The sequence below is a fragment of the Stegodyphus dumicola genome, chromosome 2 (assembly GCF_044657685.1).
Source record: "Stegodyphus dumicola isolate Sdum_Otavi_A_Nest chromosome 2, ASM4465768v1".
Classification (NCBI taxonomy): domain Eukaryota; kingdom Metazoa; phylum Arthropoda; class Arachnida; order Araneae; family Eresidae; genus Stegodyphus; species Stegodyphus dumicola.
Window position 1 is genome coordinate 115626106 of NC_140769.1, and position 16289 is coordinate 115642394.

General features: G+C 29.4%; 1 protein-coding gene across 1 annotated transcript in view; it reads left to right on the forward strand.

The window, feature by feature from the left end:
* HPS4 (Hermansky-Pudlak syndrome 4 protein) overlaps window positions 1-16289 on the forward strand; it is a 73176-nt gene that overhangs the window by 25114 nt on the left and 31773 nt on the right. The window contains exon 6 of the mRNA XM_035367961.2: window positions 10525-10594. Within this exon, the coding sequence (XP_035223852.1) occupies window positions 10525-10594 (70 nt within the window). The remainder of the gene's footprint in view (window positions 1-10524; window positions 10595-16289) is intronic.

The window sequence follows — 16289 nt, forward strand, 5'->3', positions numbered from 1 at the left end:
ATGAAATCCTATATACTTTGACATTCAAAATTATGAATGAAGCCATCATGCATCTTTGAAAAAATTTGATGATTAAGGAAGAATGTGATTCCACTGGAGAACGTATATCTTAAGTATGTAGGGTGACTGAGGAAGACACAGCATGTTATCAAGAAAAGAAAAAAGAAGGTGATATTCAGCTAACTCTTGACAAGTTTTAAGGAAAACAGCTGAAAATGCTTGAACACGCCTTGTTAACTGAGTTATGTATATTGATAAATAAATATTTTAAAATATAATTTCTTAATGTTTAATTTTTTTTACACCCCTCTACTTTCGAATATTCAACATTTGCACATGTTTTCAGGAACCAACATTGTGCAAAAGTGGAGGGCTGCCTGTTTTTTTGAAAATTTCACCTTTTGCTTGTGATATCCCAAAATTTTCAAATTCATGGCTGTCATCATCATCATCATCACCATGAAAGCCATATCATAAGTTATGTCTAGCATTTTTTAAAAATACTTGCATCCATTTTCCTCCATTACCTTGTAATGCTCCACATAATAAATTTTATGTTAAAATATAATTTCTTCAAGGTCTTGCCTCTGTTCAGAAAATTTTGCAAAATTTTATAAAGGTTACTGTATTTTTAATTAATGCTGTACTCTGATATCCATTGGCTGAATGATGGATGCAGACCAAATAAAAAAAGGGGGGAGGACAGTTCTGTATCTCCCATTTCATTCAGCAGATTGATAGAATTAAACTTGGAATTTTCATGTCTTGAAAGCACGACTTTGGTTATATATACTATGTTAAATTTATGTAAAGCATTAGTCTAACATATTTTGACACTAAATTGGACTTTTCTGAAATGATATGCCAATTTTTTTCATATTTTGATTTTATGCCTCAAATTGTGCCAAAATTTGTAAAAATCACAGCAGCATTTTTTTTTTTTTTTTTTTTTTTTTTTAATTAGCAGTCAAAATTTTACCCCTGCAATGTTAACTGAATTTTATGTATATTTAATGATATCGACTTTTAAATAAATTTACTTAATTTTTCCTTTCATTATTCAAAATTTAGGTTTAATTCGAATAAAATTCTTGTATTTTCTCTGATTTATTTTAAAATTGTATTTTTAAATAATTTTTATAAATTTTTTGAAAGACGTTTTGAATTATAACCTGTAAAATTTTTACCATCATCTTAAAGTAGGCATATTTCTAGGCATACTTGTGAAAAAATTCATTTTTATTCAAATTTTTTCAAATTCAAATTTTCATCAAATTTTTATTCAGAATTCTTCATGACATACATGAGTTTATGTATTGGAGCATTTTGAAATTTGGCATACTTGTTATAAGCAATAATAATGCCAAATGTAGTTTGCACACTTAGTCACAATCTTCAATAAATTGCAATGCCTATTTTGAACTTTAAAGTTTCATATGAACTTTTACTGAGGATTATTCATATGAAATTTCTTTTTCTCCATTTTTATCAATAATGCCTAATAAATATTTATTAATAATATATAAAAAACTATTTCTTAAATATATAAATTATAGTAATCAAAAGTTTAAAAATTCTTTTTTTCCTCTCACAAGAGTAAATTTTTATCTTTTCCATTTTATCATCTGCTGTTTTACTTAGCTTCATTTTATATGCTGTTTTACTTGACTTGATTTTATATGCTGCTGTTTTACTTAACTTCATATTATTATTTGTAGATTTCAAAATTGGGCATCATATATGTATGCAACACTTCACACCATTTCAATGGGTATTCCAAAAATATAATAAATAAAACATGCTGTCTTCTGCAATAGAAATGTTTAGCAGTGGCAAAAGTTGCTATAATATAAAATTATCTTCTTTTCATGTAGCAAATACAATAAATAACCAAGCTTCTTCTAGTTTCTTTTATTATCCTTCATTTATCATTGGTTTTATTAGAAGTAATTGAAATTGGAAGATTTATATTCTGTCGTATGAGGCAAAACAGTGTGCAGAGGCTGTTCACACATTTTTTTAGACGATGTATATTGTATTCACAAAACTAAATTACATAAAATTCTTGTGTTTTAAATGTTCTATTTAACATCCCTTATTCTGAAACTATCTTTCAACACCGCAATTTCCAGGATAATAATGCCTTTTTAAATGGCAGAAGAGGTATTCTATCCCATTCCTCCCGAACAACTTTCCGGAGTCCTGTTAGGGTTTTGGGACAACTTTTGGATAATGCAGTTTTTAAAAGTCCGAAAGCACAAAAATCCATAGGTGACACATCGGCAGATTTAGTAGGGATATCAGTGAAGGGTATGGCCATGATACCAGTTTTTTGTTCCATTTCTTTTAGGAAATTTACAGTGGATTTTGATGTGTGACTGCTAGTTTTGTCCTGATGGAGTCTCACAGATTGATGGCACTGTGGGTAAAGCGATGGTATTTCATTCAGAAAAGTTGGCAATAAAATATGTTCCTGATAGTATTTGGAGTTAATCTTGACATTTTTTTGCACTCTCTTTATTTTTAACTTACCATTATATCAAAAACCAGCAACAATCATGAATCCCTTAGAAAAACTTTCTTTCGATTCTTTGAACCATGTACTTAAATTTTTTTCTCCCCTTTTATGATAATAAATGGCTCTTTTTTTGTTACAATCATTTAAATACACCCGTGCTTCATCTATTGTGACAATTGTTTTCCATTTTTTTTTTTCCCGGATAAGTGTTTCTCATATAGAATCCTGCAGCGTGTCCTGCGTTGAGCGATATGCTTTGGAAGAAGACGATGCACATTGCATTTTTTCGCTTTCTTAAGATTTAAATCAACGTTTATCATTTTATTTACAGTGGACACCGAGCATTTTAATGATTTTGCAACTGTCCGTTGACTAGGGGGATTTTCTTTTAATATTAAACAACGTACCTTTGCAATAGTCGAAGATGTCAATTTTTTCCTTGGATACTTATTTGGAATTTTTGTCCCACTTGAGGCTCCAATTTGACGTTTTTTTCTTTTCTTGTTGATGATATTACCTATCGATGCTATAGATATCACAAAACCATGACTCTCCCATCGTTTTGTTTCCATCCAGGGGTTTGGATAACGAACTATGCATATTTCTCTTCGGAAAGAGCGTAAATGTAGCCTTCGAGCCACTGCTTTGTTAAATTCGCTATTTTGAATAAAAACAAAACTTTCAAGCCACAGATGATAATTTTGACTTTTAAAAACATAGTACAATTGCAATTACTTCTTTTGTAGCAAATGATTTTTTATTACTGCTTACCAAAATCGTCAAAAAAATGTGTGAACAGCCTCTGTATAATGCACACCTGAAATTTCAAACTACATTTTAATTTTTTTTTTTTTCCGGGATATAATGCGCACCTGTATGAAGAAACCTGAAAGATGCGTGTGTGATGCTGTTAGTTTCTGAAATCATTCTTTCGAAGATTTTCACCAGGTTTTCGAACAGTGGTATACTGAATTAACAAGTAATAAGGGGAACAATATCTGTGCGGGGTAATGCTTGCAGGAGTAAACAGTTCTGTGAAGCGAGTGGGTTGCATTCCATGCCAATAATGGAAAGTTTACATTTTTACATTTTCCAAACATTTTTACATTTTGTCAAAATCATCTGTCTCATTTTGGAATTTTTGACACCAGTTTGCACCTTTTCTGCAAAGACTACCAAGATATTTCAGGGCACATATTGCCAGAAAACACCAGTTTCATTAGCATAATAAATGTTTTTGTCAAGTAACTTTTCATTATTAATGAGTTCAATGAATTCATCTGTAAATTGTTAACTACTACAATATCAGCTGTTGCTTTTTTTGCCAGACATTTTTAAATGCTTTACACCATGGCAATTTTAAAATTTGATTACCAACCTGTCAAATATGTTCACTCTGTTTTTTAAAGTCCATTTCCTTAATAAATATTTTGCCTTGAGCCATTAACATTGGACCTGTCAATGCCATACCCTCGCTATGGCACTGTCTGTGTCACCCATTTAATCATCACTTTGCTATGATAATGACTTTTAGTGTAGTGAATGATTTTTCTGTTATTTATTGTGAATAGGATGTCAAAATACGAAAAAATCAAAAAGTTTGTTTTTTGATTTTAGTATGTATAATGTTGACCTTCCAGTGTTTCCTGTTTTCTGATTTTAGTACATATAATGTTGGCCTTCCATGTTTCCTTTTACACTTTTATTTTTAGATAGATGTGCATATATCCATTCTTTGCTGCAATTCCAATCTCTAATTGATTGACATCAAAACATGATTTTGTTTTGCAGTTCATACTATAGCTCCAGATGTAAAAACTCTTTTTAGTGTAATCAAAAATTTTGATAAGATAGTTGTAGTAATAACATGTAAAAAATAAGCTGAATCAAATTAGAAAGTTAGAGAATAATGCAATTTGGTGTCTTAGCGTAACTTATATTCCTTGGCATCTAATTTCTCTCTCCCCCACTGCTAACAAAAGGAAACCAGTATAAGCAATATCCCACTTCAGATAAATTTGTCTTGGGGCTTCATTTATTGTTCACAGATACAGGTAGAAGCTAGGTAAGCATCTCTGTAGTACCACAGCTTATTGAGATATTGCTGAACCTAGTTAAGTGTCTAGTTTCTTCTCCAGTTTTGACACCCTGGAGGCAGTCTCAAGGTCTTCCACCCCTCTTTACCTACTATCAGGATTTGAAACAGGATCTATTGGTACAGCAATCAACATCACTAACCACTTTACTGACTGGCTGTTTAGGTCACAGAAAAATGCTAACTTCTCCTCCCCTCCCCCGACAACCACTCAAGGGTCAAAAGTATGGTTGTGGCTAATGTCGGTCAATGTGGTTAATGTTAGCCATGGTGTGATTCCCTAACCAGCAGTTGATATAGAAATCTCAATCTAGAGAAAATTGCTTTTATGGTATATCTGATTTTTCTTGACTATTATATTTTTCATGATTTGAATTTGTGGGGAGAAAAACATTTTCCTGGTGATCCAGGGGTTTGGATATTAAATCATTCCAGGCATCACACATCTAAATTTTGGGCTTTGTACTGTACTTCTTGATTTTACTGGCAACCAGTAATTAATCATTAAGGTTAGCTGCATTTGCCCCAAGCAATATAGAAAGCCCAAAACCAAATAATAAGAACTGAAACATTTCCTTTCATTTGCAAAAATCTTTTTCTTTTGGATTGAAAATGATGACAATTTTCAATTTACCATCAAGTGAAAATGAAGCTACTGCATATTTCTAAGAAAGGAATATTTTACCCTCTATCTGAATTTTTGGAAATAAGCATGATTAAAGTTATATATCATCACAGAAGCAATATGGAGATGTAATGTGAAAAACTGCCAAAAAAAAAAAAAAAAAAAAAAAAAAAAAAAAAAAAAAAGGCTTTGCTTCAGAAATCACATTCCTGACATCAGTAAGCTGCTATTTCTAATTATGACTATCTCAAATATAAATTATAACTGTTTTTTTAAATAAGAATTTGTATTTTTAAAAATAAATTGAACTAAATTCTTTTGCACTTATTTATTTATTTGTGTGTATGGTGCCAAAATCTGGTGACATTTTTTTCTTTGGTGCTTTGTTCACTGGTAAGACTGACAAGTATTCATTTATTAAAAATTCCAATGATTTAAAAAAATGATGAAAGTAAAATTTAGAATGAATAAATAAGGATCATATTTGTGCTACTATACTTGGTTTATTTGGTAGCTTTAAATTGCCCCTTGCTGTGGAGCAGGTTTGAATTCTTTTTAAAATGCTTCCATCTGGTCATTTAGTTAGTGTTCAGTAATTTCCATTTCATTTTCCTATTTTCATTACATGTGTATATTTCAAAAACGGTTTTAAAATTTATTCAATTATGTGAATGCATTTTGTGCTTTTTTCCCTTCATTATCTTTGAAAATTGCTTAAATTTAGCAAATGATTCCTATAACAAAAGTCAGTTTGCATTAGTAATATCATTTTTCACTCCATTATGTTTCATTTTTGGTTTTCTTGTATTCATTTTTTGTTCAACTTTCTTCCAGTGTGCTCCTGCATTTTTCAGTTAAAGGTTAACAGTCATATAAAATAATTATTCATCTATTTCACATGTAGATAGAAAGGTTTTTATATCTGTATATTGTCCAATTTTTAAATTCCGAAGAAGCCATCTAAGTAATGAGCACTGGATGTAAAGAAAAGTACCACAACCTCTTCAACTATCAAAAGTTCAAAAGTACTGCTACAGCCATGGAAGGAAAAGGCATCATCTTTTATTCTTTCCTCTGTGGCTAAGACTGAATATTCCTGCATTTGATTAACATTGACTGTACTTTAACATGTTGACGATGATCATGCCTCAGGAAGAAATGTTTTTACATTAGAATAAAACATTTTACTAATCATTTATTGCCCATGCTTTATCAGGGTTTGTATGGTCCTTAAGAGTCCTTAAAAGTCCTTAGATTTTTTTGAATCGATTTGTGGTCCTTAAAAGTCCTTAATTTTGGCCAAACTCAGCAGAAGGTCCTTAATTTTAATCATTTGAAATTTCTGTCTGTTTTTACGACTGCCATTTTGAGTGTGAATTAGCATTTTGGAGGAATATTTTTGGAGATTCACTGACATATAAGGTTATCTTTTGAATGGGTTCATGGATTATAATTTGTTTCTATTTCTAATATAAATGATGGATACTCCAGTTTCTAAGCAAGAAGTGAAACATAAGCATTTCAAAATTCATTTTTTCTAATAAAGAGCTCTTAAACAACTTTTCGCTTTTGGGAATTTGAATTGTTTTATGAAACGGTTCTAAATTTGGGGACTTATCAACATTTTGGCGATTTTAAGATCAGTTTCTATAGAAAATTAATTCTGAGATCTGAGAATTTTTCGACGATTTTTTTTAAAACATCGTAACATTGATAAATTTCATTAAAATAATGGTAATATATTGAAATTATATTTCAAAAATAACATTAAAATAAAACATTTTTATTTTTTGCTGTCATATAATAAAGTTTCATTTGGGCAACTTATTATACAATATTTTAAATTTGAAAAGTAAACAAGGTATAATGCTCTAAAGCACAGTTTACAAAACAGCTCTTAGTAAAAGCAAAATTAGCTATGTAAATAATTAAAAATGTCTTCTTTTTATTTTTTCATAAGAGTTTTTCTCGTGTAATTGTCTCAGAATATGCATCAGTTTTCTCTATAAAATTAATTTTACATTTTTCCCCCTTCCCCCATTTTTTTTTTTTTTTTTTTTTTCCCAAAAAAATATTTTTGTTTTTTTGCTGTTACAGAATTGGTAGGGATAATTTTTCTTTAGGATTTTAGACATTGCAGCTTGGAAGGTTTAGAAGGATTTGAAGGCAAGTTTTATAGGCCCGCGATTTTAGAAGATTCGACAAAATGAAAAATATCTCCATGGTATCAACATGTAATGGATGTATTTTACAGAAAGTTTGCAATGAATTTCTAACTTTTTGGAGAACATCTGGAAGAACAATGAAAACATAACATTTGAATGTTTTACTTCTGATACTAGAATCTTTTAACATGTTTATCTTCCCTTTATTTTCTCTACTTTTCACTACACTCAAGTATGGAAAATATCAAAAATGCTTCTAATCTTATCACATGGTCAGGCATTATAGAAAGGAATTTTTTTATTAATAAAGAAATTGAAAACTTACAAATTAAATATTCATCTAATTTAATCATAATCTGTCTTAATGCATCATACACATAGTTGGCACTAAGCATTTTCCCACCTGATGCAATCTCTGTGGGTCCTAAGTTCTGCTACCTAGTGCCTTTCTAAATTTTGCTTCCAATGCCTGCTCTAAATTCTAAAAGTTTTGCCATTCCTATATTTTGTTGTTCGGTGTGTCACTAAATTCTAAAAATTCTTCCACATCAGATCTGTAACCGGCCTTTACATATATATTTCATATTTCTTATAAATGTTCATATTACTAAAGAAATAAGATTAGCTGCTTTTTCTATACATTCTAAATGCATTTAGTGTTTTTTTAGAATAACAGAAATCCTTAATTAAATCCAAAAATTCTAAAATGAAAAGGAAACGTGTTGAAGAAAGAAACTGAATACATAAAGAAAATTATTCTTCAAAGATATTATTATGTATTATGTAAATCACCCAATTGTTTATGATTTCAGCATTTACTCTAATTTCCCATGTCTATTTCCTCATATGATAGAGTTACTGAGTCAGATTAAATTTAAATTAAATTGTACAATCTTTGACCACTAATCCACATTTTTAGTTTGAATTTGACTGTTCTTGTTTAATTACATCACTGTGAGAAGTAATTGAAGCATCAGAACATGCCTTTATGTTCTAAGTTCTTTTTAAATAAGAGGTTTATGTAAACCTTTATGTGACTTTGTAGTTACTTTTAGACATAGCGATAATTTGTTTCATGTCTATCAGAGGTTTTGGACTATTTAACTTTTACCAGATAAAGTAAACCCTCATAGGTACATTATGGAGAGGTTGACAAGTTAGGAGATAACCTAATTGTTAGAAAAAATGCTTAACGACAAAGAAATCGATATAAACTAGTCAAAATGTTTGGGAAGGCTTCAAATTAAAATGATGGATAAATATTTTGTTGAGTGTTGTTGTTACAAAACATAAATGTTTTGTAATGTTTTGTAGCTCTTAATGTGTAATTATCCTAATATTGTTTAAGAATCAATGCCATAAATTTCATGTATTTTAAACTGTGAAATTTCATTAGATTTTGATTTTAATAGGGCTTTTTTAACAAAACTTGTCAAAAAATAAAATTTAATAGCAGCCATGTAAATCCATAATGGCTAAGGTTATCAAACTACCTAATTATTTATAACTAACTGCTTACCCTTAAAAATTATCTCTACATATTAAAGCGAGTTATTGCCTTTCATTAATACTCACTGTGGTCACAAGATAGAATACAAAAATGTAAAAATTCAAGTAAAACTTATTCTTTGCATCTAGTGAGACTTAAAATAATACAAAATAACTTATCCCTTCTGGTGCTTTAATGGATTATTGGAACCTTATGGTATATTAACTGGGTTACAACCTCTGAAACTCTACACGAACCTACGACACTAACTGCATCAAACAGAGCCTGACTAACTTTCAATACTTGCCAAACATGCCTGCATCAGGCCTTTCAGGTTTGTTATAATGAGCAGGTCTTTCTCCAAACAAGCAGCAGCGGTGACAACATTGTCTTTTGTTATGAATCATGCTGATTATGATCTTCTCATTTTAACCTATGCCGTTTGACATAAAATCTACCTGCTATTTACTAAACCTCTCTAGAATGACCAAGTATGTGACAAAATGAGACATAAAAAAAAAAAAAAAAAAAAATCAACATAATGCTAAATGTTAGTAAAACGTAAATGCCACTTATCTTCTTTCAAATATGTCCAAATATTATAAGTGTAAAATATTTAATGCTACTTTATAAATTAATTAAAGTATATTTCATTCTCAATCTTTTTAATTATTATGTTAATTAATTCATGTTTAGTCATAATGGATCTATTTTATTTTTAGGATGGTATTACAAAAGTAAAATTCAATCATAGATAATATTTTTAATTGAATTTATTCAGTTAGCATTTGCTCATAGGTCCTTAATTTTTTTCATTAATGGTCCTTAAAAGTCCTTAAAAGTACTTAATTTCCATGTGCAGAAATGTGTACAAACCCTGTTTATGAGATTTCATTCCATAATGGTTTTACACCAAAGTCATTGTGGGTTCAAGTGCTGATTTATTAAAATCTCCACAGCATAGATTACAGTCTCAAACACAGGCCATGGTCCTTATAAGTTCCAGTCTGTGTTCATGAAGTCAGTTTTAATGGTCTGAGTTATCAGAATAGTTTCAGTATTCTCAAATAATTTTTTATTTCCAATGTATGCTTCTTTAGATTTATATGGGCCATCAAGCCGAAAGTAATGTTATCTGGGTATATTTTTGTTTGGGAATGACTTCCATGGGACTAGGTAATCATATTTCCATTTCTCAGAGGTTAGTTTCATGCCTGTAAGATATCACCATGTCTTCATCCAGTCATTTATGCACAGTGGTAAAGGCTTTACTGATGCAATTTAATTGATCCAACCAGAAGATGAAATTGCATTTATCATAGAAAAAATGAAATAATTCCGTGTGTCTGTATATTTACCATTATAAAATCAAGCTATGTTGTTTATCAGCTAATGCTAACATAAGCTTTCTGATGTTTTAAACTAAATTTAAATATGTACTGTTGTGCAGAGAATTGCTACTAATATGTAGATTAGTAGTTCAGTTCTTTATTATGGGTCTTCATTAAGTTTTAATTGGTGTGCATCATTGTCTTCTACATCTGAGTAATACAAAACCTTTTCTGATGAGTGTATTTGAATTATATAATTTTATTGATAATGTTTGTATTTAACAAATGTCTATAATTTTAGAGTCTTAGCTTCTCAACTAACTCCTCAACACACAAGTTTCTTGTCTTTGATGTCTAATTTTAATGCATCAGTAAGTATATATATAAAATATTTTAGAGCAATAATTTTTAAATATTTTTTTAAATCATCTGAAATAGATATAAAATTTGAGTTTTTTATAATTAAATTATGTATGGAGTTCCAGCTAATTTTTTGATAGTGTTTAATGTTTTTGTTTCCTGTTATTAATTAGATGTCATGTTATATTAATTAGACATTTTATAAGAACAGGCTTATATTCAAAAACATTATCTAGTTGAAAACTGTAATGTTTTCAGATTTAAGTCTCTCTCTGTCTTTTTTAAATAATACAAGCAAACTTTTCTGGATATATAAATATTTCAGATGCTTAAAAGATTCATGGAAATCTAGTTAGAAGTTCATTTCTTTATAATTTACTGGTGTTCAATATTAAATTCTCAAAGATTTTTTATTCCATATTTTGCATGCATGTCTTTTCTCTCAATTTTGAAATAACAATTTAATAATTTTATTTTTTAATTATTATTTCACTTATGATTTATATTAATTTTAGGAAGTATTTGATTCATTAAGCAATTACTATTATGGAATAATGTGTTTTTTAAATCATGTTCATTATTCATATTGCATTTTATTGTGTGCTGTCATAAATTATATTAACAGATTTTTGCTTTTTTAATTGGCACAGTTAATAATTGTATAACCTTATGGTTTTTCAAGAAATGCTTAAATTTTGAGGAAATAAAGGCAGCATTTCTATAACTTAAAATTTTCCTTGGGATCTTAATCTGCAAAATTTGTCTTAAACAATGTATGTAAGTATCATTAGGTACACTTTTAGAAGCAAATGCCTATATATAATGAGTAGCATGTAATAATGTGAATAGCACTATAATAATGCAGAGTTGCCAACTCTCCTGATTTCTGACCATATTACCACCAACCTGATTTTTAATATATTTCTCCCAACTTTCTCTTATTCTTAAAATTTCTCATGATTTTTATGTAGTTTGGCCTAATACTTTGTTATTTGCCTCCAAAAACGTGATTTTAAGCATCTGAAAGCACTTGTTTTTCTTTAGATGCATTAAAAAAAAAAAAAAAAAAAAACAGGAAGCTGTTTTATCACTGAGATATGACACGTTTCTGCTTTGTGTATGAGAATCCGAAACATGCATGCGAAAATGCCGTGTTCTAGTTCTTTAATGAGAATCAAGCACTGCAACGGATCATCTGGGATATTCATTTGTCTCACCATTGAGCAGCGAAAGTTTCACGTGCTTCCCAGAAGCAGGTTAAGAAACTGCGATCTTTTGTCTTTTAGTTACGTCTACAAAAAGTGTAAAATATTCATGTACTTTGCAAAAATCGTACACGGATGACTTTCCTGCTACTATTTCATCAAAGAAACGTAATATTGCAATGTGTGTTGTTTTTCAATTTCGCACGGTGGAAGAACTGATGTTCTTAAACATGTGCGTACACAAGTATGAGTTGTATTGGGGGGGAAATTGTTTTCTGGGGAAACAAAGGACTGAAAAGTTATTAACGTATAACTCCTGTTTTTTGCCTTTTTACCACAGCACAACCTGCCACTGAAAGCATCGGATCATGCTGCAGCTTTTTTCGTAGCATGATTCCCGGCAGTAAATTTTCTAAGAAATACTCATGTGCAAGGACAGAAACAGCTGCAATTGTAGAAGAAATGGGTTTAAGAAATTGGTATGAAAAATAAATCTGTGGTTATTGATTGCATTAAAACAGTTCCATTTTACCTCTGTACAGATAGAAGCAATAATAGCGATGGAAAACTGTATCCAATTGTTGTTTCTTTTTTTTTAAATTCAAAGTCTTCAGAAATTGAGTGTAGTTTATGTCCTCACTTTAAAACAGATTTGAGAGGCTTTAATCAAAGAATATGTATAGAACATAGACATTCTTTGGTATTAATAATAGCAGAGCTAATTATTGAAACTTTAAAAGAAAGGGCAATTTTTAAGGGTAATTGCTTGAGACTTAGTGTCATACCAGAAATTTTAGGCTTGAAGATTGAAAAAAAGAAAATTCTTATTTGCAAATTATGAAATGCACCTGTCACCTCTTGCATTTAGCAGTGAAAAGGGGTCAGCTTTTTTGCCAATAAGTGTGGTTGAACACGTTGTTGATATTCATTATTATCATGGAAAGATTGCTAAAAAGAAGGGAAAATTCAAACAATTATAACAGCTGCATAAAATAAGGAAAAATCATAAATGTATGTATATCAGGGTTCGTACGGTATTTAAGAGTCTTTAAAAGTCCTTAAATTTTTTTGGAATCTATTTTTGGTCCTTAAAAGTCCTTAATTTTGGCCAAAGTCAGCAGAAGGTCCTTAATTTTAATCATCTGAAATTTCTGTGTGTTTTTACGACTGCCATTTTGAGTGTAAATTAGCATTTTGAAGGAATATTTTTGGCGATTCACTGCCGTATATATGGTAAATCTTTTGAATGGGTTTATGAGTTATAATTTGTTTCTATTTCTAATATAAATGATGGGTTACTCGAGTCTCTAAGAAGTGAAACATAAACATTTCAAAATTCATTTTTTTCTAATAAAGAGCTTTTAAACAACTTTTCGCTTTTGAGGATGTGAATTCTTTTATCAAATGGTTCTAAATTTGGTGACTTTTCAACATTTTGGCGATTTTAAGATTAGTTTCTATAGAAATTTTCAATTCTGAGATCTGAGAATTTTTCGACGACTTCTTTTGAAACATCGTAACATTGATTAATTTCATTTAAATAGCGGGTAATATATTGAAATTATATTTAAAAAAGAACATTCAAATAAAACATTTTAATTTTTTGCTGTCATATTATAAAGTTTCATTTTGAATCTGAAAAACAAACAAGGTATAATGCTATAAAGCACAATTTACGAAACAGCTCTTAGCAAAAGCAAAATTAGCTATGTAATTAATTAAAAATGTCTTGTTTTTAATTTTTTTCATAGTAAGAATTTTTCCCATGTAATTGTCTCAGATTATTCAAAATTATCAAAATGGGCATCAGTTTTCAATATAAAATTAATTTTATACTTTTTCCCTCCTTTTTTTTTTTCCAAAATTTTTCTTCTTTTTGCTGTTACAGGAATGGTAGGGATAATTTTTCTTTTGGATTTTAGACATTGCAGCTTGGAAAGCTTAGAAAGATTTAGAAAGATTAGATTAGAAAGAGGCAAGATTTATAGACCCACGATTCTAGAAGATTCGAGAAATATGTGACAAAATGAAAAATGTCTCCATAGTATCAACACCCTATACACACGTAATGGATGTATTTTACAGAAAGTTTTCAATGAATTTCTTACTTTTTGGAGAACGTCTGGAAGAACAATGAAAACATAATATTTTACTTCTGATACTAGAATCTTAACATGTTTATCTTCCCTTTATTTTCTCTACTTTTACATTACCTTTATTTTTGCTCACTACACAAGCATTAAAAATATCAAAAATGCTTCTAATCTTATCACATGGGCAGGCATTATAGAAAGGGTTTTTTTATTAATAAAGAAATTGAAAACTTACAATTTTAAGAGTTTCATCTAATATTTCTTAATGCATTATACACATAGTAAATTACTAGTCATTTTTCTACCTGATGCAATCTTTCTGGATCCTAAATCCTACTTTCAATGTCTGCTCTAAATTCTAAAAGTTTTGACATTTTTAGCTTTTGTTCGGTCTGTCACTACATTCTAGAAATTCTGACACATCAGCTCTGTAACCCGCCTTTGGTATATATATTTCATATTTATTCTGAATGTTCATATTACTAAAAAAATATAAAATTAGCCGCTTTTTTCTGTACATTCTAAATGCATTTAGTGTTTTTTAGAATAACAGAAATCCTTAATTAAATCTAAAATTTCTAAAATGAAAAGGAAACGTTTTGAAAAAGGAAACTGAATAAGAATAACTGAATACATAAAGAAAATTATTTTTCAAAGATATGTGCAGTTATTATTATGTAAATTACGCAGTTGTTTATGATTTCAGCCTTTACTATAGTTTCCCATTTCTATTTCCTCATATGATATAGTTATTGAGTCAGATTAAATTAAAATTAAATTTATAATCTTTGAACCACTAATCCACATTATTAGTTTTGAATTTGATTGTTCTTGTTATTTAAACCTTTGTCTGATATTGTAGTTAATTTCAGACATAGCGATAATATGCTTCACAAGTTAGAAGTCACAAGTCACAAGTTAGAAGATAAAGGACACAGAAACTAGCAAGAGCATTGGTTTGCATATTGAGACAAATCTGTAATTGTTAGAAAAGATGCTTAAAGAGAAGGAAATCGATATAAACTAGTCAAAATGTTTGCAAAGGTGTGTAGAGACATTAGGTATTTTTGAAAGCAGGAAAGATAAATTATTAAAAATGCCTTCGCCGAGAATCGAACAGCGGACCTCTGGAATACCGGCCCAGTGTGCAAACCACTACACTACAAAGGTTCGCCAAGAAGGTGGGAGAAAAACCTTATAGGCTTCAAATTAAAATGATGGATAAATATTTTGTTGAGTGTTGTTGTTACAAAACATAAATGTTTTGTAGCTTTTAATGTGTAATTATCCTAATATTGTTTAAGAATCAATGTCATAAATTACGTGTATTTTAAGCTGCGAAATTTTATTAGATTTTGAATTTTAATAATGCTTTTTTTTAACAAATATTCTTAAAAAATAAAATTTAATAGTGGCCATGTAAATCTATAATGACTAAGGTTATTTAATTACCTAATTTAATTATCTATAACTAACTACTTAACCTTAAAAATTATCTCTACATATTAAAGCGAGTTATTGCCTTTCATTAATACTCACTGTGGTCACAAGATAAAACACAAAAATGTAGAAATTCAAGTATAACTTATTCTTTGCATCTAGTGAGACTATTTTATTTTTAGGATGGTGTTACAAAAGTGAAATTTAGGCATAGAATAATATTTTTAATTGAATTTATTCAGTTCCGATTTGCTCATAGGTCCTTAATTTTTTATACTAATGGTCCTTAAAAGTCCTAAAAAGTACTTAATTTCCATGTGCAGAAATGCGTACGAACCCTGTATATGCTGGTTATCTTTAGAGAAATGTTTAGGTGGAATCGTTGACCACTTCACACATTTCTTAAGGAACAAGTAAATACTTCTGGAACTAAGGTAAAAGCCTCTGTTGAAAGTTATTTAATACATTAAGTAAATGGAGATGTAGTTATTGCTTCCATTGTTAAATATAGGCATGAGAAAAATTCATTAGTTTCTGCACCTGCAAGCAATTTAATTTGCAATTCTGAAAATAATACCACAAACTATAAGCATAAAGCTCTCTCAAAATAAAAATTAAAAAAAAGAAAAAAACTTGACAAGGTATGCATTTTCTAATTATTGCAACTTTATCTTGTGAAGAGGATATATTTATGTTTTTGTGTTTAGACCTTAAGCTTTTTGCTTTTTTGTGCATTCCATTTTGCCATCATTTGATTTTTTAACATAATTCCACAGTGTGGAGTTACATTAATTCATGTTTTGCAACCAACGATTAGTGATCTGGTTAAAGTATTTAATTATTAGGGAAACTGATTTTTCTATTATTAGAAGGTACAAGTAATAAAATTGCCCCCTTTTTTTTACATGTAAAAATTTTGCACTAGTTGCATTTAAGAAATAATAACTGAACTTTCAGATATTAATAAG